Source organism: Haplochromis burtoni, unplaced genomic scaffold, assembly GCF_018398535.1.
Source record: "Haplochromis burtoni strain Fernald_Lab_line unplaced genomic scaffold, NCSU_Asbu1 Contig_719, whole genome shotgun sequence".
Taxonomy (NCBI): Eukaryota; Metazoa; Chordata; class Actinopteri; order Cichliformes; family Cichlidae; genus Haplochromis; species Haplochromis burtoni.
Window position 1 is genome coordinate 108,874 of NW_024583080.1, and position 26,339 is coordinate 135,212.

At 41.5% G+C, this 26,339-nt stretch overlaps 1 protein-coding gene across 10 annotated transcripts; it reads right to left on the reverse strand.

Annotated features, from left to right (window-relative positions):
• Positions 1-179: 179 nt before the first annotated feature.
• LOC102309727 (vinculin) lies at positions 180-24,877 on the reverse strand. 10 transcript variants are annotated; one of them, XM_042215428.1, is made up of 25 exons: positions 24,437-24,877; positions 18,464-18,534; positions 17,255-17,405; positions 16,587-16,695; positions 15,624-15,746; positions 13,968-14,128; positions 13,689-13,691; positions 12,141-12,231; positions 11,901-12,048; positions 11,614-11,767; positions 11,164-11,339; positions 10,981-11,079; positions 10,095-10,285; positions 9,660-9,686; positions 9,188-9,387; positions 8,760-8,888; positions 8,470-8,619; positions 8,241-8,349; positions 7,837-8,139; positions 7,627-7,751; positions 6,842-7,027; positions 5,647-5,823; positions 4,603-4,806; positions 4,424-4,528; positions 180-2,889 (listed from the first exon to the last, which is right to left on the reverse strand). In XM_042215428.1, exons 1-25 carry the CDS (start codon positions 24,602-24,604, stop codon positions 2,743-2,745), a joined length of 3,507 nt encoding a protein of 1,168 aa, XP_042071362.1. In that variant the 5' UTR covers positions 24,605-24,877; the 3' UTR covers positions 180-2,742. The 10 variants fall into 10 exon arrangements, with proteins under 10 accessions (XP_042071362.1, XP_042071363.1, XP_005950203.1 ...); XM_042215429.1 differs by lacking the exon at positions 13,689-13,691; XM_005950141.3 differs by lacking the exon at positions 10,981-11,079 and having other exon boundaries at positions 24,437-24,876.
• Positions 24,878-26,339: the final 1,462 nt, after the last annotated feature.

Here is a 26,339-nt window from a genome sequence, read left to right on the forward strand (position 1 = left end):
TTGTATGAAGTTGAATCTGTATTTCAGTTTATAAGAGGTCTTATAAAAACTCTAAAATGAAAGCTGAGTGGTTGGGTTTTTTCACCCTTTTTCTGGTTTCAAAAATTGGATAGTAACGCAGATTTCATTTATTTTACTCCTCTGACCACCTCAGTGAGACAGTTAAAGAAGTTCAGAATTTAATAGGTTGAACATAAATGTAGGGATTTGTGTAGCCCCAATTTTTAGGGGCACATATTTCAATAGACAAATTATTGCATGAATTTAATGTTTTGTTTTTGTTTTTTGTTTTTCCTCTTCAGTGGACCTCAGGACTTTCATTGTTGCTAACCTCACCAGTGTGTTCTGTCTTTTGGATGTAAATTCACTGGACATTTTATTAGGTACATCAGTCCAACTGCTTGTTAATGCACATATGAAATTAGCCAATCACACCAAAGCAACTCACTGCATTTAGGCATGTAGATGTGACTGATATGACCTGCTGAAGTTCAAACTAAGCATCAGAAGAAAAGTGATTTAAGTGACTTTGAATGTGGCATAGATGCTGGTGTATGCAACTGAGGTTTACTGAGAATGGCCTGAAGGACAGAAAATATCCAGTGAGTGTCATTTCTGTGGTTGCAAATGCCTTATTGCTTTCAGAGGTCAGAGAATGGTTGGACTACTTCAACCTTACAGGAAGGCAACAGGAACTCAAACAACCTTTTGTTGCAACCAAGGTATGCAGACGAGCAAGTCTGAGTACACAACATGCCAAACCCTGAAGCAGATTGACTACCACCACTGCAGAAAACCACACCAGGAGTCAATTCTGTCAGCCTAGAACAGGAAACAGAGGCTACAATTCACACATTCTCAGCCAAACTGGACAACAAGGGACCTGGTTTGATGAGCCTGACTCTTTCCTGGTATTTCTTTCAGACCATTCTCTGTAAACCCTAGACGTTGTTATGTGTGGTCATGAGTTTTTCTAATACTTAGAACAGAGAACAAGAGGCCAAGTCCAGTCATCATTATAGTCTTTTATTCTTCTTCCAAGGCACAGCAGATGTGTTGGCAGGGCTAGAAGCTATCAGTATACATTCTGGGTGTGAATGAACACATCAGGTACACACGCAGATCTACATTGTGTCGCTCTCAGTGAATAGTCAGTGCTGCTACATGCTCAGTAGGCCCAAATAAAAGTGAAAATGCGGTTAACATTCTGTGCTGCAATCCAGAGCCTTGCCCATTAGTGTCATTTGGACTGCTCACTACTACTGCTTAAACGAAAAGACTTCACATACAGGTGCATACAAATTCTCCACTGTTAAATTAAAGGAAATAAAAATATGAATTTGCTGACTGACTGCATGTATTAATGTAAAAATATGTTTAATCCCAGATGACAACAAACTCATTTTAAATATATTTTAGTGTTAACCTAAAAATAAAATCTACGTTGCTAGGCTGACAATATTGCCTGATAAAGAGTTGTCTTGTTTTCAAACCACCGGGGTCATCTAAAAAAGGAAACAAATGGATTTTTCAGATGATGCTTTAGAGCATTTAACGTGGGACTACTGAGCTCAGACAGAGGGATAATCTGGATATCTAAAAAATAAACACCCAAACAATAAAAGGATGCTGCCTAAAATCATCAGCTTTGCTAAAATTTCCAAACAGTTCAACTGTTACAAAGAGTGCAGTACAGTGCAGCACTACAAATAGATTACAAAAAAAATGCAAAGCAGAGTAAAACATTCATATATTTTGGCTAAAAATAAACAGACCTTAAAAAAAGCACTCCGGGTCCTCTACAGAGGACGTCACTGTCTGCAGTAACCTGGAGTTTGAGTGTTTAGAAGCTCACAGTAATGTAAAACAAATCCTTTGGCATTGATCACTGTGGAAGTTCAACTAAAATGAAAACACAGAACTGAAAACACACATTAAAAATATATCAGTTAAGCTTGACTTTGACTTCAATGTCACACATACTGCTGCTGTCAAGTGAAAACCTGTGAGCTGTAGTGTCAACCTCCCAAGAAACAACATAGTCACTAACAACCATATATTTTATTCTAATCATATAATTGCTTTAAAACTGTCTCACTTGTATTCATAACACCTTTAAGTCCTTCAAGTATAAAATCATTGAAGTGATGATGCTAGAACTTCTGAATTTGTAGATCTTTAGTAAAGAACCTTTATTGTTAAAAAGTAAACAGGAAGGAAAGTGAGCACCTCAGCTCGCTCCACTACTCCCGACTTTAGAGTCAAACTGAGTGAATAAAGCTAAAAATCTTTCATAAAACAAACAATTATTGTATGTACAATAGACAGTAAGAAACTCACTGAAAAAAACTGAATGCAAAGTAAACGTCCTCTGGGAGCATTTTAGTGTCATAATTCGCCTTTAGAAAATAGAAAACATTTTCATGCAAAAAATATATACCTGAACTTTGGATAAAGTCTTGTAACACAACATACCAAAAATATACTTTAAAAAACTGTCTCCGATATACCTGTGCGATTCCGCTCACGCCATTAAAAGAAACCTGCATGGGACCAGATCTAATGCTTCCTGGTGCAAACACCCAAACTACAGTGGAGAATGGCTCAAAATCCCGCAGCTTCCTCTTGAAGTGCACATGCTTACGCTTAATGCATATGCACATTGCTACTTTACTCGAGGTTTGTGCTATTGAAGCAAAGTTTTAAAGAAAGAGCATCATCCATGTCAGCGACCAGGTATGATTATTGGTACCAGGGGGTCTTCCGCACCCATCGGAGGGTGAAGCCCGCATCGGTGCGGATCTTGATGGAGGCTGCTTCTGCTTCTCTGACCGTCTCCTTCACGGACTGCATCAGATTCTGGGCGTTATGGACCAACATCTCTGTGGCCTGGTGAGGCAAACAAAGCAGTAAAATAACAGCTTAAAGATCTGTCACAAATTTTGGCCATGACATGACTAATCCACCTTAAATGCAGATTTAAAAAAAAAAATTAAGTGTCCCATCAGTTACATTTGTTCAGTAATGCCAGACTACCAACTCAGCTTTTAGTGTAATAACAGGGACTGCAGTGTGTAGTAGAGCTTTTCAAGTTTGAAAAGACAGCTACGGCATTGAAGTAGCACTTTGCTTTCTGCAGATGCTGAGTTTATGGATAATAATAGAAAAAAAGGTTGGATTGTGCATCACTGTGAGGTACAGTTGGGGTGAGAAGTTTACTTACAAATGTCATCTTGATTTTGAGCTTTTTAATTATTTCTTTGAACTGTTGCAGGGTGAAATGATTGTGCAACATAAATCTTTAAAAAGCAAGATGTGACAAACACACAAACACTGACACAAAACAAAAGAAGATTGTTGATTTGTGTCTCTGTGCTTTTTAACATTTTGCTGTTCCAGGTGGGGTTTTTTTCTTACAGGCGCAACATTTGTGCTTTTCTATTTGTGCTCTATCCTTTTATTGTACTTTGTCCCATTTTTTCCACTGTTCCTTTTTCTTTCTTTCCAATTTTTTCTCTTGCCTGTCAGCTTAGAGATTGCCATATTATACATTTACTGTAATAACAGAAACAACCCAAACTGTCACCGTTCAGGAACAACCCAGGAACCTCCAAGGTTCAGGCCTGCCGTGAACTGGAAACTGCTGGAACATCAGTGTTACTGTGCACAGTGAAGCGAGGTGATTAAAGGTGTGATTGGAAAAACTGAAGGTGAGGCTTTCAAATCTAAGAACACTGTACCAACTGTCAAGCATCATGGTAGTTGTAGCATGTTATTGGGCTTGTTTTACTGCCAAATACAGTGGACAGTGGATGAAATAATGAAGAAGGAGGGCTACCCCTAAATTATTCAGCTTTAGTTCAAACTAACATCTAGATGAAACTTGGACGCAGCTGGATGTTCCAACAGGACAATGATCCCAAAATCACATCAAAACTAGTTTAAAGTGAGTAAACATCAAGGCTAACATCAAGCCCTGACTGCAACCCTACTAAACATTTGCGGATTACACTTAAAAGTCAGGTCCGTGCCTGGAAACCAATCAATTTAAATGAACTTCACCAATTCTGCCAAGAAGAGAGCCAAAAATGATACCAGAAGTTTGATGGTGATTACCAAATGCATTTGATCAAGCTGCAACTTGCTAAGTGACATTAAACAAACATTAGTAGGTAGGATATGTATATATTTGAGCCTGTATGTATACTTTTGACCTTATGTGGATGAGAGAAAATCCTTCATAAATTCAAACTTGTGCACAAGTTCTTGCTTATTAAAGTCATTAAATATGTATGCTGCACAATCACTCCACTCTGGGAAAAGAACAGCTCAAAGAAATCATTAAAATACCATGACATTCATGCCCATGACGGGTGAATTTAAATTTCTGACCACAACTGTATGTGCTTTGTTGTGCGTTTACCTGCTCTGACTCCTCTTCACTAATGTTTGTCCGTCCCAGCATAGTGGCTTTGACAGTAGAGAGGATCTTCAGCTGAGTACTGATGGTAGGGATTCGTTCACAGACCTTTGGCAGGAAGAACAGATGTTAGATGTTTCCCGTTGAAGACAGAGTGCGCTTGTGTCTATGCAAATCCTCACCTGCAGCAGGTTCGTTCTGATGCGTCTGTCAGTGCACTGTTTGGCCACTTCTTTTGCCAGTCTTGTCACCTCATCAGAGGCCTTGGCGATGTCCTTAGCGCACTGGATCAGTGCTCGTTTGTTCCCGCTTCCACCACGCACCAGCCGAGACATTTCTGCCATCAGCAGAGCCATCCGCTTGGCTGCGGCTATGATGTCATTACCCTGTTGAAGAATGGGGATGTAGAAAAGGAGGAAGCAGTTAAAGCTGTTAACAGAGAAACATGGTTTTGGGAAACCAGACATTAAAATTCTAGTGTTTTGTATTATTACATTTGAATTAAAATTAAATGCAAGCATGTTTAACACGATTTTTAATTGAGATTTTCATTTTCTTTGTGATATTAGAGTCAACCTGAAGTTAGTACACATGAGGTAATGTTAAAGTGATTAATAATAGGGGCTAAAAAGCAGAAGCAGGTGATCAGAGTGGGTAAGCAGGCAATCTAATGTCATATATAAATCACCCAGAAGTCTTTGGGAAACTGTCATCCTTGGCTTCACAGGTTGGCCAGACAATGAAAGTCTGACAACAGAGGCAATGATGAGACAGAGCGTCTGCCTCCTCCTTTGAACCGCTTTACCCAAACATGAGCTTAAGGACTTGTGAAGCCAGTACCAGTTTATCCACGTGGTGCAACAATCAAACCTGACATTCCCACAGTCCTCAACGTTTTGTGCAACCATTGCATGGCATCAGCATTACCATTTGTGTAACCAGGTCTGAAAATAATGCAACAAGAGTAAAACAGCAGCTGCAGCTGGTTGGAGTTTTCCATTGGTAGTGGCAGATGCAGAGCTCAGTGTTCAGACAGCCCCCGGGGGGTGTTTCCTGTCCTGCGGGGCTTTCCTTGTGTTGTGCATTTATTTTTTTGCATGCGTGGGTGTACGTGCACGTGTGCGTGCGTGGGTCAAACAGTACCCAAAACACTTAGAGCCTTTTACACATACTGTTTGATCCACATGTGGTTGTGTGTGCGCTCATGTGCATGTATGTGCGCAGACCTTGCTGGACCACTTGCGCGCCTCCTGGTGGAGAGACTGGGCAGCTGCCAGAATGGGTTGATTGACAGGCTGGTTGGATGGCATCAGCAGCAGCTCTGGCTCATAGTCATCCTCACCATCAGTAAACTCATCTTCATCATCTACCTCCCTCTCCTCTACTGCCTCCTCATCTTCAGGCTGGGCCAGGCAGTGGGGGGGTTTGTTGGTGGTGGTTGGAGGATTGATGGGGATGGGAAGGAAAGGGAGGGAGGCAAAAGGGGTGGGAGGAGGAGGAAAAAAAGGAGGAATGTGGAGAAGAAGAGGGGAGTGGAAAGCCAGGGATAGCAGGAGGGAAGGAAGCATGGGAAAAGGAGGCATTTAGTATAGTATGAGAGGCACTGGGTGGAAGAATAAAGGACAGGAGATTTACAGGAGGAAGGAGGAGCGTATTCAAGCAAGGTGAAGGTGCAGGGACAGGGGAGGTGAAACTGCACACATAGGCACAGACGATTTAGATGGGGGGAAATTAAAACGAAAGAGGAGCTGGTTTGGGAAGGCAGCGGGTGGATGATGTGCCTTACTCTGAGGCGGTGGCTGAGCTGAGAGTTTATAACCTATTTGCATAATCAAACAAGGTCTAGTGCTGAGTTGGCAAACTGAGTGTGACCCAACACCAGAGATGTCTGGATGTTTGTGGATAGTTTTTAAAAGACACAAAACATCTGTGGAAAAACTGTTAGCGGCGCCATTAAGGGGAAAATGGTTATCAGCTCCACAAAGATAGCAAGAGGGCATTACTCCTAGTTATTTATACAGATTAGCTGTTCCTGTGTACAGTTCTTTTACACACACACACACACACACACACACACACACACACACGGAACATTGACAGCCACAGAGATATGAGGAAAGACGAAGTAGATAACGTCTGCTGTAAGTGGAGTGAGCTTTTGTAATATAGATTTGAGGCTGGGATTTCTCACTGCAATATCTCATATTCACTTCGTGCATGTTGAGTGTGCACGTGTACACCGTGAACAAAGTCACATGCTGACACTTTAAACAGATGACAGTTTCCGGTTCCCCCCCATCCACAGATGGGCTTTTTTTTTTCTTTAGACAACTAGCCAGCAACTAACTAGAAATCATGACTTTAAAATTATACACAGATGTTTGGCTAAATATGCAAATATGCGTGTTTGTGTGAACTGACCTTGCTTGACCACTTGCGCGCCTCATCGTGCAGCTGCCTGGCTGCCACCATCATGGGCTCGCTGAGCACCTCTCCAGCTTTCTGCTCCGGGAACTCCTCGTCCTTTTCCTCTGGAGGAGGAGGCCGAGGCGGAGGCACTTCCCCCTCTGGTAATGGAGGTTTGGGTGGGGCCTGCTCATCACTAACCTGAAAACACACATACAGGTAGTTCATAATAATTCATAGACGTTATTCCATCATACTGCTGTTTGATCCTAAATTGCTTGGGTCTGACCACCATGCATAACAATATGTGGTTCACAAGTATATTTAAATTCAGTTTTTTTTATATAAAATTCATAAGAACAGTTTCCTCGATGTGCTTTATATTGTAAGGTGAATCACTACAATAATACAAAGAAAACTCCAACAATCAGAGGACTCTATGAGCAAGCACTTGGCAACAGCCAGAAGGAAAAACTCATTTTTAACAGGAAGAAACCTCCGGCAGAACCAGAGTACATATCAGAAATGAGTATTTTTATCAAGTCGGGACAAACAATATTATATTTAGGTCTAAAATAAATGGAGACAATCAAATTTAAATCATAGAAAAAATATTCTTGGCTGTCGTAACCCACTCATGAGCAATGTGAAGACCCTGTTTCAGAAAGTTTGTTAATCTCACATAAAGGAAGACTGATATATTTCCCTAAAACACTGGAATCCCAGTTTAATAGTTTAACTACTACTGCTAAAGTCTACTGTGGGAATAAAGTGTGTTATGTGTGTTTGAATGTGCTTACATGGAGCTGATCCAAGTCAGGAGGTGGAGGAGGGAAGTCCGGCTCCTGAGGCTGAAAGGCTTCTCTAACTTTTCCGACTGCAGCCAGGATCCTCAGACACGAGTCCAAGTAGGCTTTCTGCAGAGCTTTGGAACAAACAGCGAAAACATGGTAAATAAACCTGAGTCATTCTTTATCACTCATTATATTAAACATGTTTTTCTCCTGTACCTTTATCTTGGATGTTCCCTGCCACCGCCTTGGCGTCCATCACCATAGGCGAGATGGTGTGCGAGAGGATGTCTGAAGCGTGTTTCACAGTGTCTCTGAATCGTGGGTCTTCAGAGTTCTCAACTTCCCTCTTAGCCACCAACAGGACCCGATTAGCTCTCCTTGCTATGCTTGTTGCCCCGGCAACAAGCATTTGGGGCTGAACATTTGCCATGGCAACTCTGCACTTGTCGATGTCTTTCTTTATCGCCTCCTCAGACGCATCTAGCAGAGATTTGGTGTCGATAGCTTCATCCACTAGACCTGGGAGAGAAAACACAGATAAGCACGCCTCTGTAAATCCTCTCTCATGTGCAGCAAGGTAATATTTTAAGCAGCACGAGAAATGCTGAGAAAATCCACACCGGTGAGTCTCTCCACATTGTCGATCCACTGGTTCTTCATGGTGTCAAAGTGTTCATACGCCGCTTTGTTCCCAGGGTTCTTCAACAAGATCCGAGCGGCAGACGTTACCTGGATGTGAAAACAAACAAAAAAGTAAACAAGTCACGGTCAGACTGTATATAACACCTACAGGTTTTATCTTGATACGTGATCATGCAAATCAGGGGCGGCCAAATCAAACAGAAGTACCTGTGGTGTGAGCTCCCTAGCATGTTTCACAGCAGCATGGATGCCTTCTACTGTAGTCTTATTGGCTGTTCCCACAGCAGCAGCCTTCTCTGCCGTTGCCCCCAGCCGACCCGCGTGGGTCTCAAAGTTCCCTGCGCGCTCTTCAAAAACCTTTCACAAAAATTAGCAGCACTTCAGTCAAAATGTAGACATAATCAACCTCCCACACCACACAGCTGAGCCATGGTGTCTATTAGTGGAAACAGGTGAATGGGATGTGTTATTGGTGCTGTGTTTTGTGCATTACTGACCTCTTCTCTGTTTGGTGCATCGGGAGGTGCAGTTGCAGCCACAGCCAGCAGTTTGATAGGTGTGGTGGTGTCACTGAAAACATCAGACACCTCCTGGGTCATCACCTCCTGCATGCGCTGCCTCAGGTCCTGGATGAAGCAGAGATTGTTGCATAAATCCACCAGGGGGAGCTCTGCACCAGCACTTTCAATGAAATCAACATTACTGAGTCTCACATTATGCATCCTCAGTCCCCATGCTTTTGTTATATTGGCTGCACCTTTGGATCAAACAGAAATATTCTAGCCATCGTGCATTTTCCCCTTTTCCATGATTTTTAGTCAGGTATATTTTGTGTATTTGGAAACTTGTTTACATATGATTACAGGGGAGGTTGTGTTTCTGCATTAATCTATTTATAGACTAAATGTGCATGCTTGTGAGATACCTTAAGGGTGTCCTGCAGCTGTGCAGCTGTAGCGCGTGCATGAGGAGCCTCAGCCTCTCCCCTGCCAGCCATGTCTGCCAAGGATGTCATCAGAGCCTCTGTTCGGTCACAGCGCCCAATCATATCCTGACGATACGGGCCTAACAGGCCTCCTGCCAGCCTCCTCCCTTCCCCAACCATTCCTCTGATTGCTGCCTGACCTAGAGAGTAACACAGGGTAGAAGTCATGCTCTAGATACCTCAATAACAACCCATATTTAGATATAGAAGTATCGCTTTTTCTTTTTTCTTTTTGTTGGTCACAGGGACTAAAAATACAAAGTGAGAAGTGATGTCATTTCTTGCAACATCAATAGTAGGAAGCTATAGTTTGCAGTAAATGCTAACATTATATAGTTTCCAGGAAGTTAATAATGTTACTAATAATAACATGTTTGGTTATGTCTTCTAAGAAAGCTTCATAGAGAGATACCTGTGTTCCACTGTAGCATCTCACACTCTGCTCCCATACGGAAGCATGGGACGAAATAGGAAACAATCAAATGACAAAGCAGGAAGACTGCAATAACAAAGCATGAAAACAATACAAGAGTCCCTGAATGACTAAACTAGTCAAGTTAGTCAATCAGTGATGCACAAAATGCATCATTGTGGGCATTTAAGGAAACAGCGCAGTCATTTCTGTGCCACGCAATCACATTTCCTGCCTGAGTAATTTCACAGTTATCTCACTGATCACAAATGGCTAACATCCCCAAAGAGCGATATTCACTTGGTGTCTGGTTTCTTTTACAATCCGTCCATCATCCACAGAGATGCACAAAATGCGCTGGAAGGTCAGGGTGTTTATTTTTGAGACAAACTACTGCATCATCACTCCCTAGAGCAGTCATCCAGCACCACTTACCTACTCCTCTGTCGTCCACTCCAGGGTTGTTCACCCAACGGAGGGCCTGCTCCATCTTGCCCTCCAAGGTTACTGCAGGCTTGGCTGGTCTCATGTTGGCTACGGCGCGGTTGGTTTTAGACTGCAGGGTCAGTAGCGCCGCCCCAATCTGCTTAGCGAGTGCACGGGCCTCAGGACTGTCACCTTTACCCCTGAGACAGTAACAAAGATAGACAACTTGAGAGAGAGACAAAAAAGCATAAAAGACTTAATATAGACTATAAAATAACACTACACCCCTGTTAGATACCACCAAAAAAGAGAAATACCACTTTTAAAGCCTAACATTGCTTTTTTGTGTAGTAGAAATAAAGACAAAACATTTCTATATGTGTATGTCCAGATTATTAGACATAAAACTACAAGTTCTGGTCAGGACAATAATTCAGGGCACAGTTTAAGAAATGCCTTTATCATTCTTCTAAGAAAAGAAGAACACAGTCAGATTCTCTTTTTATGACCTTGCACAGCTGTTTTGACAGGATACCATAATACAGTGATAATATCTCTACTAAATTACACATTGTAAAAGTACTGTTCCAAATGCGGAAATCATAGCCACATTTTCTACATTTTTTACCTTCAAAGTGCAGATCAGTATTAATTAGAGCATATCTAGGTAATTTGTTCAGTGTTTGAAGTTGAATTTGCTTTATGCTCAATAAATGCAACAGAAGACCATTACAGTTATGTTCCTAAAAGCAACTAATCTTCATCATCATCTTCGCCATCATCCACTGAGCTACAGAAGCATTTGGATTAAAGTCTGTTGTTTAGTTAAGTGATATTTCCCTTTAAATTCCCCTCCACAAAAACACCGTGACACCGTATTCAAACAGTTTAAAACCTTTTTGGAGGACTCATGCCCAAGGTTGACAGGCAACAACATACTTTCCAGGTGGGTAAAATATGCCACCTATTGGTGGCATGGGGTTGCAGTTTGAGCCTATGGAAAGAGTGTCTAAGTATTACGTATAGTTTTCACAATGCACGTGTCATCGAGCATGAGAAATGTGAGGTGAAACCGTACTGTCTGCGTAGCTCCATAAGCCTGGCAGTGAGTCCTGCGATCTCACTTATGGAACGCAGGATGTCATCCCTCTCTTTGGGGTCTTCGCATAGATCTGCGATGCGTTTGGCTTCTGCAAGGAGCGCTCTGATGTTCTCCTCCCCCTCGGGACCGCCGTGAGGATCAGCCAGCCATGCCTAAATATGTGCAGTATGACATATGAAATAAGTACATCTTTTGACACATGTCTCACAGTAGAGCTTCTACCATGTGAAGGGGCTATTTACTAGTGAAGATTTTACCCAGTGGGGTCTCTCTTTTAAACAATAATAATTCTGAGAGAATTTGTAAAGTATTAACTGCAACACTTGCTTGGAAAAGGATTAGAGAAGTAGAGAGTCGGATTTGCTGGAATAAAGCAGTTCCCTGGTTAGTGTAGCTCATTCTGATATTATTGTTGTTCTATCTGACCTGTGCAGCATCCAGCCTCCTGGCAATAGCCTGTTTGGCATTGATTAGAGCCTCCAGTCTGCGAGCAGCACTGTCCACTTTGCCAAATAACAAGTCTAAGCCCTGCGAGCACTGGCCGGCACGCTGCACACACCCCGGGGTCGGGCCTTGGCCTCTGTTAAGAACAACAAAGACACTCAGCCGAGGCTTGACAGCTGAATACACAATTCAAATGCGCACCTAATCGCACACCATGGACAGAGGATGGAAAACTGTTTGACTCACACGTTCTTGCAGAAAAACCCTACCTAGCTCGTAGATCTGTGACCTGGTCAGTCATTTGTCCCAGAGCCTTAGTGGTCGCCAGTATGTCTTTCCTCTCCTTCCCAGCACACAGCTCTCCCACCTTACCAGCTTCGTCCAGTATTACACGCAGGGCCACCTCACCGAGGTCTCCTGGAAACGACAGACCGCCATGGCATGACATTCACGTTTGACGATTAGGTGTTTTTAGCTGAAGCCACAATAGATAAGAAACAAACAGCCACCTGGCTGTCCGTGAGGGTCTTTGAGCCAGCTTTTAGCTTGTGCCATCTTTGACTCAATCAAAGCCAGAGATCTCTTCAGGGCCTCCATATCCTGAAGTAAAGAGAAGAGATGTGTTAAAGACAAATATATTGCTTTCATTACAGAAAAAAAGACACTTTTTATAAGTAGTTACAGTTTTACAGATTATTTGTTGTCATAATTGCTATCTTTACGAAAACTCGGGCACATCTAAATCTGTTGTCAGCATTTATGGGTTGAGGATGGTGTACACAAGACTGATGAAGTGTATAGGACTAACAAAATAAACTTCAAATCCAATGTTCACTGTAATGGGGAACTGTATTACCAGCAGTGTAGCTTTCTGATTTTTAGATTTTTTCTAACTGTGAGACTTTAATTTCCAGTGTAAAGCTGGACTTGGTTGCTTGGCTCACATTTGTAAAGGCTATTTTGTTGTGGGAAAGTTCAACACATAGATGTATACATTAAAACTGCCTCATATAAAACCTATATTTTGGTTTATCCACGATTAAATGGATGGTGGCCTGCAAGCTATGAAGTCTTAAATGTGGGCACTAACAGCACAAAATTGGTTTTATTAATATTAGTCAATGAAGTCGTATTACATTATTAATTTCATGCTGTAAAATGGGTTCTATGTTTTACACAGAAATCACCACTTTTTACAATGTCTTGCTAAAAATAATTCCTTATTATAAAGGAGAAAATAAGACTAAGTGACTTAATCTAAAATGTGACAGACTCTTTCAGTGCTTCAACCAGAAAGGAGAAAAAAAATGTTTTTCCAGTTCAGAGAAGAATGAACCTCTTAAGTGGAACCGTTCAATACAGCCCATCTATTATGGATGGATCTGGACACCAACCAGCTTATTTCTATAATTCATGACCCGAGAGGACGGCAGTCATCGCGTGCCAGCGGTTTCTCTCACAAACTGACAGTAAGTGCTTATCACAGCTCATACACAGCGGTACAGACACAAACAGACAGATCATTATCAAAGGAGGCTGTGTGCAGAGAGAAACATGCAGAGTTACAGGTTAGACGAGTGAAACAGTGCTTAACTTTGGCTTAAATTATCTCAATGCACAATCTCTAACTGATGCCCAAAAATTACTTTTTCCAAGCATGTATATGCAGCCAAAAACAGCGTCTTATTGTGCTACGATGGTCGATCTTTGACAGCGTAAACACGAGACGATACACCAGAAAAAATACCATGACTGAAGACAGGTGTTAAAATAAATAACCGAGCTGAGAAACTTCTGTTTCAGGCCGTTTGACTCGAATGGACGTCTGGAGACAAACAGATATGCACATATGACAATAAAGTGATGAAGTATGTGTGCTGTACATCACACATCAGCCAACAGTCAGTGGACTGAAACACAAAACACTTACTGTCAAATACCAGCATGATAGATAATAATAATAATGTAAGCATGAGGACATATTGTGTCTCCTTATCTCTCACACACATACACGCTTGCATGCTGGAAACCGCTGATGGGGAGAGAAACAGGCTTACCTTCTACAGGGAGGAAAAGAATGGAGGAGGAAGGTACAGAAAGGAAAGGAAAAAAAAGGAAAAACCAGGAGTTATACTAGCGAGCAAAAAGAAAAAAGTGACAGAAAGTGAAGAGTGATTTTTTTTTCAGAGATGCAGCTCAGTGAGGCTGTATGTATGCAAGCAGGCACGCCAGCGAAATCTGATTTAGGTATGTGGGGATTATTTTGTGGGGTTTTTTTTAGGTTTGTGGGGTAAAATGAGAAAAATCAGAGTCTTTAAATGCAGCACAGGTTGTACCTTATTGGCCCAGGCGTCTTCATCCCATGTGGTGAGCTGCAGGACTCTTATGATCTCATTAATTTCAGCGCTCATCTTTTCAAAAGTGAACCTTCGGTTTCTCTCTGCCTCCTCAACCCCGGCACCTCGACTACTCTTCGTTGCGACAAAAATCTTTATAGCTGAGGAAAGAAATAACAGTATTTATGTTTAAACTCAGGTAGGACGATATATTCAACTTAAGACAAAGTGCTCATTTAATCTAAGAATCTATTGTGGCAAATAGAAATGACCCACTTTAAAAAATAAAAGCTTTTAAAATGCTGATTTTAAATGACCTTTGTGGCAGCACTAACATGCTTGGACTGATGGTGATTAATGCAAGTTTAGTATTTTCTCTCTTTATAGGCATTATTTTTCATATCTACCAACTTTTAAAGGATGGGGATTAAAATCTTAAATAGTCTTCAGCATCTGTAATACTATTATAATTGTTATTTTATAATAATTATCTAATAATGCTACTGGCTCTAAAAGCAAGTGTAGACCCATAGACAAACATTTTTCATTTTCATCTTCTCAGGTATCTTATTTGATTTAATGTCAGGTTTTTTGTTTTGTTTTTTTACTATCCACTGTTTAAAAATATCGATGTACCTGGCAAAGTTAAGTGATCAATCCCTAGTTTGACCCTCTTATCCAGTATGGTCATGAAGAAAAAAAAGGGGAAGAATGCAATGGATAAGTCTCAACACAGTGGTCCAAAACCAGTTAGTGATCTCCCAGTGGTTACATACATTTCAATATACACTACAGGACAAAAGTACCAGTATCGCCTTTGCATTAAACCTACAGGAGGAGCTTAGCCATAGAAACCCATGCCACGAAGCTCCTGCCGCACAGTTTTTGTGCTGATGTTAATGCGAGAGGGGGTTTGGAACTCTGCAGTTAATCAGTAAAGAGAGGTTTGGCAGCTTTCACCCCGCACATGGTCTGAGTCTGTGTGGTTGAGGTTCTGTGGAATATCAAGTGAAGAATTTTCACAAACTGCCTTATTGCAAAGGTGGCATCTTATTACAATACCAAGCTTGAATTTAGTGAGCACTTTAAAACCATCCATGCTTTCACAAATGTTTGCAAAGTCAGAGTCCATAGCTTGGCATCTGATCTGATACACCCGTGGTAGTGGGACTGAAAACACCTGAATTCAATGAGACTGAACCAGTGCAGCAAATGGGGGGCAGTAAAACCAAATCAATAAGCTCAAATGTCCTGTATGCTAAAGAGCTTCAGAAATGCTTTTTAGGTGTGGTAAAACAATAATGTAATTTAATTTAATCTATCTATATACATATATATGTAGAGAGAGAGAGAGAGAGAGATTATTTTTTCTTTCTCTCTTTTAGTTGCCAAATAGTTCAGATTTTTATGACACTTGACCATGTAGTCTCAGTGCATTCAAGTAGTTGAAACAGTGCTCCTCTTCTCTGTTGGTTGGTGCAGAGTATAAGAGTAGCGCAGCAGAGATGTTTGTAGGCGACGTATGCGCGCAGTCACACTCACATCCCCATCCCCAGCATTTAATGACTGTAATTATCTGCGTTGCTATAACAACTCTTGGATGCTCAATGATCTGTGCTGTCGTTAGCCCACACATGCGCAGCCACGAACACACACCTGAGATAAGAACGGGCAGCAGCTCTTTGACAGTGTTCATGGAGCTGACTAGCATCTGTCTGTGCTCTTGGTGTGTCAGCTCCTGCTGCCTCTCCTCTATCATCTTTGACATTTTGGTCATCCCTGAAAAAAAAGAAAAAAAAATGTTATTGACTTTGGTTTTGGCACTGCTTTAAGTATGCTTGAACAATCAAAGGCTAAAAGCTTCCCCCAGTGTATACGCTAACTAAGCAGTTCCAACAAACATTGTAACTTCACGAACGACTGATCTCACACAATGAAGGCATCAGTCAAGTGGGAGAAAACGTTTGGCATCAAATTTCCTCCAGCTCATTATGCCACACTGCACTGACAACACAATTGACCTGTTGCCTCTGGTGATAAATAGCCTGTTTATGGTTCTCCTGTCAGTGAAAAGACTCAGATCCTTAATCAAAGCATTTTAGTGTCAGAAGAGCACTCAGCGGTTAATTTAGCTGGCAGGTGGATCTTTAAACTAAAGAATCGTGTAAAACAAAAGTTTGTTGTCGCGTTTTCTTCTTTATGAAGCAAACTAATCCGAAAAGCACAGTTTATAACAGCTCTGCACAAATTATTCAGCAAACATTCTTTATTACTATAACTTCTGTTTCATTATCAGTGAATCTGACGGTTATTGCCTCGATTAATTCTACCTTTAAATGACTTTTTGCATTTTCTAAGCCTCAATCTTTAAATATGATATTGTAAGTCTCGGCTTAGTCTCGGCTTTATTGGTGACAGTTCCTACCTCTTTCCAGTTCCATAACATATATAATTTCTTTATTTAAATAAATAAAAATGAGTAAAAATGTACATGTTGCAGTAGATTTTGAATCAGGGCTCCTATTTTTAATTAACCTGTGTGAATCTTTACTTTACTAAAGTGACGTTTTAAGAACCACACAAAGACTTTCTCACAGAGTAGTGGGGATAAAACTTCACCTGGTCCGAGGTTCTTGGTGTATGTGATGAGGTCTTCCATGGTCTCCACCACCTCAGCTACTGCCAGATACTCCAGGATACCTTTACACACTCGGATTATCTTACGTACCTACAACACAGCACGGACACAGTCTTAAGCAGATGCAGGCGTATAACAAAAGCCACATTTTAATATGAGAACAAGGAAATTCCTTCTTTGCAGGAGCTTTTTTTAGCATGAAGTTACTCAGTTTTTTGTGTGTGTCTGTGTGTGTGGGCTTGTGTATGTCTGTGTGCGTGTACAGTCTTGTGATGTACGTCTTGTGACTGTGAGAAGCTGCTCTTTCAAAAATGAGGCTAGTGATGGTGCGCATAATCGCGTGCCCAATGTGATTCCACTTATTGAGATGCCATTGAACAATCGCACAAGAGTACACACAAACAAATCCACCACACTCACACTTACACACACACACGCATACATGCCCTGAGTTATGACAGAGGGAAGTCATTTGATCTCAGTGATTAGATCTGGGTGCATCTGAGACTCCATTACAGCTCTAAGCTGAGTTCCTTCTTCCTCTGTACAGCTATATAAAGCTTTACTTCCATGAAAGATGCCACACCTCTGAAGTAAGAGTGATTATGAGGACACACAAATGTAAGGAGGCATGCACAAACAGACACACCTCTGCCTCGTCGAAGGTAAGGAGCAAGTCGGATGTTCCGGACAGTATCCCTCTGGATCCATCGATCAGGTAATCTCGTGCAGGAACAGAGTAGGGATCCGCTTTCAGCATCTGAGCAGCTTGGACGAGCTTAGAGCATGAATTCTCCACCCTGAAGACACACAGCAGACTTACAGTCACACTGCATCAGACCCGAGAGACATCAAGGAAAACCAAACCAACACACAGGCGAGATGTGAGGCTGACAAGGTGTCAGGCTAAGCAGCCCACACAGTAGGCAGCGTGTTGTGCACTTTGAGTTTTTCACTACCGGTATTTATTTGGCACTCGAAGGATCAAAATTTGAGAAGGCCTTCTTATTAAAACCTGTGGAGACTTGAGACATGTTTAAATTGGCTCAAATGATGCAACCTTCAATTCAGAGTTTGCAATCTGCTTTTTAAATAAAAAAGGCGGTTTCATTTGCAATCCTAAATTTCTACTTCAGAGATCAGTGATTACGATAGATTTTTAGGAGCATTCAAATAAAGCCCGGTCCCTTCTCTTTCTGACCCCCATTGGTTAGGGTATCAATGGCTGCTGGTTCATCTATATTTAGGTAGGTTCACATTCCCACATGCTCCCTCCTAAGCCCTGTGAGTGAGATTTATGGTTTAGTGTCCCATGTATGTGTGAGTGAGCTGTGAGAGTGGTATGTGAATCTGATTGAGGTCTGGACCTTTTTAACGTAGCTGAAAAACGATTAGAAAAAAAATATAAACAAGCAATGAAAAAAAAATATGGCAGAGACAGACAGATGATATTACTGGAAATGTAGAATATGCGTGGACATAAATGCAACAAATACGGGTAAGCAAAAACAGCGAGGTCTGTGAGCCCCAGAACTGCTGAGTAGCTGCTTTCAGCCAGCACCCGGAGTTCATGTCAGCTCTTTGGATGCACGCAGGAAAACAACAAACAGCTTCTCAGCAGTCTGGAAGCTGGAGCCGGACGGTCACTCGGATCCGGTCTCAGAAGTGGCTCTTTGTTGTAGCTGGGAACACAGCCACGTTTCCTAATGTTAAATGGGCTGAAATCTTTTTTTTTCTCTTTTTAACAAGTTCTCTGTCTGTTCGCTGAGATAAAGTGGATTTGTTGCTCATAATTTTCTCTCTGGATGTTTCTGTGAGTGAGAGAGAAACGCACGCAGTGCTTCAGATGCAGACTCACTTAATAAACGCAGGAGGCATGTCTCTCTTCATCACCTGGTCCTCGGTAGTTTGAACCGTTTCCTTTCCCACCTGCAGCACACACACAAAACCACAGACAAATTATCATTAGCTCCTGCAATACAGGAAGCAGTGTTCAAGTACTATTAATAGCATGACGGGTGAATGAGTATGTATCAATTCACACCTATTTCAGTCATGCATGCATGTCATATCTTTGCCTGAGGGGAAGCGGCTCAGGCTCGGGATGATTTTGTGGTCTGTTTTTATACACAGAGGCAGGAAAGATGTTTAATGTCGCACTTCAAAAGCTCTTTCAATCTTTAGATCATGGCTCCATACTGGAGATCTGCAGTGCTGACTTTATCTATTCATTAGTATAACTCACTGGCTTTGCTTAAGCAATTTAAACATAAGCAAGTAATCATCCATCCACGCATCCATCCATCCTCTTCAGCTTATCCAGTTCAGAGACTTGTGGAGGCTGAGGCCTTTCCCAGCTATCAAAGTAGATCACAAGTCAAAAAAGAAATACGCAACTGACTTCAAATTTGTATTTTGTTTGACAGCTAAGATTTAAAAATGCACACCGTGATCTAGTTTGCATAATATTTTAAGTTGATGTGTCAGAACTGTCTGCTTTGACTTATTAAGCATTTTTTTTCCTGTTGAGGTGGAATTATTTTAGAAAGCACTGGGATTTTATTACACATGTCTGGTATTAAAGTAGTATGAGTCAGGGCATTTAATCTTCCCCAAAACTAGAAACTACATCAGTAACAGATATATAATGAAGAGCCTTGATGCACAAAATCACAGATACAATCATCAAAGATAAGGTATGTACTAAAGTTCAGTATTCCTGCAGAGGTTCAGACTGTTTGTTAACCTGTGAAACAGAAAACTTGCTCTGACCCAAACAGACACACACTTGAGATGCAATTACAGTGAGATGATGACATCAGTCTCCCTGCTGCTGCATCACTGAAATTTGCTTAATAGAGTTTCTGGCTCCAGAGAATCAGGAAGCAGCCATCGCACACTCTGAGCCCCAACCAGTTCCCTCTTCACATCTTATGATGGTGCTTTTATGACATTTATGGTTGCTGTAGGGATTTTAATATCTTTGCGATGCACTCCACTTTTGGTCAGTGCATAACACTATCATCATCATCATTATTTATTTTTTTAATGTGAAATGCTTAAACAATGAATCAGTTTCAAAGAAGTGACATGGAAGTACCTGCACCCCCAATAAAATGTACTTCATGACCAGTCTAACTGCTCAAAATGTTAAGTACAGCTGTCCTAAAAAAGTATTCACACAAAACTTCTAAACTGTAATTAGATATTTTCTTTAGAAAAAAAAAGATTTCATTTGAGAACATTTGGAAATCATCATGTAAATGCGAACAAGACATAGATGGATAAAATTAATGTTAAACTCCTTAAAACAACGAGCTATGCCTGTTGCACTGACTTTACAGATCTACTATACATTACATGCTACATAATCAGTAAAATGATGCCATCAAAATGATAGATATAAGTGATGTAAGCTCAAAACTCAGCAATCAAAGCTCAAGACTTTTCTAACAGCTCAACAGTTTCAACATAGGATTCAGGATCCTCAACAGCTTGATTTGCCGTCACGAATGCTGAGACTGAGATACTTAAAAGAAGAGCAGCTTTTTGGACCACATAATACTGATTAAAACAGAGAAAACTGAACGCTAGGTGCTATCAATTCACAGTTAATTTAATATAGGATCTACAAGTAAGCGAGAGTACACAGGAATTTCTTTAATGGAAGCTAAAACAATTATTTATGGGACAGAAGTGGATCTTTGAGCAGAATAAATATGAATATTTTCTCCAGGAGATAACAAAGGTGTTTCTTCTTCCAGAAATGCACAGAGCACACGTGAGGTAGAGAGGAGGGAAAAAAACCTTAATGATTGTTTTCAGATGCATAGCAAGTATTTTACCATTTTAAAACCTAACTATATATGTTTTGTTTTTCTGGGTTTTTTTCTGTGAATGTGGTGCTTTGTTTACTCAAGTAGAAAAACACTATATAAGAACCAGTCCACTTTACTACCAACTTTGTTTGCTATATGGCAATAGATACTTACAGTATGTCTAAATGTAATCTGAAAATGGACAGGAAGTCCTAGCTGAGTAGCCGAAGCCGTCAGTTTCCCTGTTTGGGAAAATGAAGATTTTGTTACACGAAAATGTGAGGAATGTAGCTCCCTAAGTAGAGCATGTCCTCCTGATTAAACCCTGCAAGCGAACTCAAAGAGTGCCATCAGGTGACTGATCAAAGCGCTGCGGAGAGCAGAAGAGCTTCCTGTAAGCAGCAACACTTGGTATTGATTATTCAATACATTATTAATGCACAGTTAAGAGGTTTGCTGACAGTGTGATGTGTATGCATGTGTGTGGGTTGTTTTTTGTGTGTGCAGTTGTACATCCTGCAAGGTGGGACTACTTCGGCAGGAAATGCAGCTGTCAATCACAGCTGTCAGAGCGGGTGTATAGATCAGAGATATTACCTCTGATGAGCGTGCAGCTGACATTTCTGTCCAATCTGTGAATGATGGCTGATCTTTTCTCCCTGCCACTAATGACTAATAATTATTTTAGAGAACATCTTGGTGGCCTGGGGTTCACAGACTGTGGCCACATGATCCCATGCTGCTTCATGCCATCTGTCCTCTGTCAACCGCTCGTTTTAGCTCTGTTTTGGTCTCCACTGGGAAATATTTGATTCATTAGCTTCTACTGGTTTTCATGTGGTAACCAGACCTTTAATGACAGTGTGTGCAAGAACTTGTACTAAAGAATAAATAAATGAAAAAGAAGAATATTTTTCCTCATGGAGTAAAAAAAACAACATTGTTGTGTTATTGTGAGCAGAAAGATCCTTAAACCAAGCTGTGAAACATAATTTAATTGGCTAAAATACAAAATAAATACTATATTTTTAGCAAAGGTTCATACTGTATGTTAACTGGGACTAAGACTCAGACTGTGTGTCAGTTTTTTACATATTTTCCTTTGACAGATACCACTCACACCGAAATTAGCAAAACAAGCAAACATGTTCAAAACTAAAAAAAAAAAAAAGGGGGGGGGAAAAATATCCTACAAATCTACAATAACTCTGGATGATTCATCACCGTGCCCACCCGTGTCCTCTTGCCCATGAATTTCATTTGCTTTTAATAACATCAGTTTCAAATCTGTAAACTATTTATCAGCTGTAAGACTTTATGTCATAATACAGCTTTATCCATGAATAGATTTAAGGCACACTGGGAAGCAGAGAGCATGTGTGGACACATAGCCAGAAGACTTTTCCCGGGTCTGCCAAAGAACAAGGAGAGATGGCTCATATTTAGAGCCGGCTGAGAAGAGTTTGTGTGTGTGTGTGTGTGTGTGTGTGTGTGTGTGTGTAGGGGGCTGAAGATGGGAGGGCAGACCATGATGCTTGGCAGGGTCTGGTCTGAAAAAGCCAGAAACACTTTCTCTCCCTCACAGCGTCCAAGCTAATGTGGATGTTTTCTCCATCCCTTACCAATCATGAAAAATTCTGCATCTTCCTGCAGCCTCCCTCCTCTCCCTCTCTGTCTTAGTCTGCTCACTTCCATCAGCGTGTGGTTACTTCACTCAACGGTAAATCTATTTATTCCTTCCTCCCCTTCCCACCCCCCACCCCCCAAACATACTCAGGGTCTGTGCTGACTCCTTGAGGAGCAGACACCTTGCAAACTCCACCAAGCTCACACTTTTAGGCACATAAAAAACACCAACCGTATCTTTCACATCTTTTAGTCGGATCTGCATCAACCCACGCACAACTTCTGATGGATTGAGACAGACACTATCTTTGCAAGTGTGTGTGTGTGTCTCAGTGACCTAGATTTTAAGTACCCCCCTACAGCCATCCCACTGTGGACGGGGTTAACAGTGAAACTGTATCAGTGTGCAGTGGGACTCTGTGGTGGCATGTTGCTGTATACTGTGTTATATCTTAGTTCAAATTGCACAAGCGTAGAAGTGATTCACCTTTCTAAAATAAAGCATATGTGTGCATGTCCTTATATCCAATTAAGTGTATCTACCCAGCAACCAGCTACTGCTCGTTTTACAAGCTCAGTTCTCAAGCGCCCTTTGTGCTCGCTTTCAACACAATCTTGTCACCCACTTCATAGCTCTCGTTCCTCTGTCAGTGGAGCAATCATCTTGTCTGAGAGTACAACAACTCTCAAAACGTACATCCCTATAAATATACCACTATAGAATGCGAAGTGGGGAAAGATGCAGGCTTTATTACTTTTAGTTAATCCCTTTTTTATGCTTCCATCCCACCTACCAACATTTCTTCTGTCTGACACCTTTTTCCCTCCCCTCTGTGCTCAGCCCTGATATCTTCACACCTCGCAACTCCATCTGAGACCCATCAACAAGCCTGAGGCTGCTATTAGCCTCCTTCTGCTCGCTGTCTGTGTGGATCAACTGAATGGATCAACAAGGACAAGCAGAGACAGAGGAGCATGCCTGGTAGCAATGAGACATCAAGGACTTAATCCACTTGGAGGGTATTGGATAAAGGATGGGGTTTTCATTGTGGCATGGCGCAGTGTTCGAGTTCAAACTGAACAGCCTGGGTCATTATCAGTTAATAAGATATTTATCAAGATGATCTTGTGTGTCCTTGCACGGGAAAGAGTGGACTGCTATTCAAGAACCACAAAAGATGTCACTCGTAAGTTTTTTTCACAGGAACACTACACAAGTTACTAATTGTGCAACCTATCCCACCATCGCATCCACCATTTGTCTCGAAAAATGTAGGCACTGTGCAGCAGATCAGATTTTTAACATTTAAGGAGCAATGATTTCAATTTAGTGTGTCGTTTCTATTTAAAACATGACCAGAGAAGCAACTACTAATGAACGTGAAACCAGCTTCTTCTCTGTAAGAAGTCCTCCTGTCTGCTGCTATTTTCTCTTAAGTGAGTGAAGCCAGGTCACCCCAGCATCAATGCAAACGTCCAGGATCAGCATTAATGATGTGGCCTCTATTGATTTTCTCCCAGGCAGTGCGTACAGAGGGGACATCAGTGACTGACTAAAGCTTAGCTCTCTATAAAAATCGACCAATTAGATTCCACAGGACAGAGAAGAAAGACAGTGATGGTGTAAGTGGAAAAGTGGAGGGTCAAAGAAGTTTGGAAAAGAATGAACAAAGAGATGAGCAAAGGAGTAAGAGATGAGGTGGGAGTCTGATAAATGACCAGAGTGTTTATATAGTCTCTGTGGAGTTTATTACTACAGATGGATGAGTTTCATAAACTGCAAAGTCTGCAATAATCTAACTTGGGCTGTTGAAGCTGAGAGCACAAAACCTACAGTACACAGGTCCACCTACGACACAGCAGGACACACACACACACACAGAGAGAGAGAGAGAGAGAGAGAGAGAGGGGCATGCTTTTAATTTAATCACCACTCATTTCTTCCGCCCTACAAACTTCATTGACCTCAGCTGCCATCTGATTACAAATCTCAGCAAACTTTGCTATGTTGTGTTGCTTTGTTGTACTACTGTAGGAGCTACTGTAGGACCCCGTTAAAACATGCACGAGCGTTAGCTGGGTGTATGACAGCTTTATGTAATTTTAATGGCAAATAAAGACCAAACAGGGATTTAACTCCGTGAACGCAGAAGCCCCACAGAAAATAAAATGAACCGATATTGGCATATGATAGGTGCAGGGCAGTCTGCTGACCTGCTATTCTAATGATTTATGACACATTAAACAGACGCTGTCACACCACTGCAACAGCCAGTCTCCAGAAATGTCGCTTTTCTGCAGGTTGAAAGTTTGAGTGGTAAATGTCACTTCATGCAGGCACTTTGCCATTGAGCTCATACTGAACTGACGCCCTGATTCAAACTCACCCGCACAAGGTTGCTGACAGCAGCCTGCACAGCGGCCACCGGCACCGTCAGATCCGGGATGGCTTTACCGTCTACCTCCCCCTCCTCGTGCATAATGACCAGGTGAGAGATCTGCTGGGCCACTGGCTCCAGGATACTCTCGATGGTTTTGGTGTGAAACACCGGCATCGTGAAAGACTTTTTTTTACCGCAGCCCCGACAGAAGAAGAAGAAAGGCGGCTGGGCGCTCCAGCACTGATGGTCTCCCTTATCTCTGCTTCTTCCCTCTCCTCCTCACCGACAGGAGGACAAATACCGAGTTGTCAGCCCAGCCCCTGAGAGGAAACCCTCTCCTCCCGGTGTGCACCGTCTCCTCCGTAGAGCTCTTCGGTAAAGGCTGGACTCAGACGGTTGGTGTTCTCCGGTGGGAGCGACCCAAATCGTGACAGAAGGAATCACCGCCCTCTGTCCAATCACAGCGAAGGAATACAGCTGCCAAGCTTGCTTCCCGGTGTTGCAGTCGACCATCTGCACGCCCTTCCCCTGCCCACAACACACCACACAAACACACAACCACCACACCCCCACACACCCCCACCGCCACACCCACACCACCCACACACAACACCCACACTAACACCACACAACTCAAAAAAATGCAAGCGTTACTTTACATCTTTACCATTATTCTTGTCACAGTTCTCCCACCGCACATCTTGATTATTCTCGTTTAAAAGCCAAAACTTCTCCTTTAGTTCACTCTACATATTAAAACACTACTTAGTGATTAAAACTTATTTAGTAACTAATCACGCTATGTTGTTAGATCGCCTAGCATGAATTTTCGCCGTTTACCGACTGTTCATAGATTTAGTTCTGCTATCAACAGCTTTTTGTACTTCCTGCTGGGCGCTTAAAATGCTTTTATAAATATTTTAAACGTACTTTGCATTATATTCACCATCGTCATATATGTTTCACCGAAGCCCCTTGTCCATTTCTCAATTCAGTTTTACAGCAACTCAATCGTAGTTTTCTTCGTCAAAGGTTCACGATAGCAACGTTCTATGACCATCTACTGCGCGTGCCTACCTATCTTCCACTTATTTTCTTTTAGATTTCTTATTCATGTCGCTCACTCTTCAGAGTGAGCTTTCTGTGTAAAACCGGTCCAAAATAAAACACAACAGCTCAATAGGGTTAGTAATTAACAGTATGTAGACAGATGCAACATCAAGACTTTAAATTAAATGTCTGTATCTACCAGAAATAGAAGAAGAAGAAAAAACGCATTGAAGATCACATAACACATTGATAAGATGACACTTGAGTTATGCACATGTGATGCTAGTAAGGTCTGTGAGTGTTTTTTCTTTTAGTGCCTAAAATGGATAGCAAAGTTGCTTAGGGTCAGTCCAGTAACACAATGCCAATGAAGTGCTTTCCTTTAACAATGCAAAGTGAAGTGTCCACCTCAACAGCCACAATTAAAAAAAAAAAAAAATGTAACAACAACAACAATAACAATAATAATAATAATAATAAATAGTCCACTGATATTAGCAATCAAAGAAAATTACATCACCATCCCAAATAAAGCTTTAACAAAACATGCCAACATTATGGTCTAACAATAAAACAGCTTGTCAGCGTTCAGTTTTTTTGCAACAGCACAGCAGTACCGGTAACCATTTAACACTTGGCACTGTCAACATTTATTTTACCAGTGTTTGGGCAAAAAACTTCAGATGTAAACATTTTAACATGGAAACAATTGTTCGTCTTTAAAAGTCCACAAAATATACATTCATCCTGCATTCCCAACTTGGATGATCTGGCATCCTCGTGTTGGTGTTGTTCCCAGACCATCATGAAAATGTTGTTCCAGGTTCAACATTGCAAGTGACCAATCACATTGTTGTGA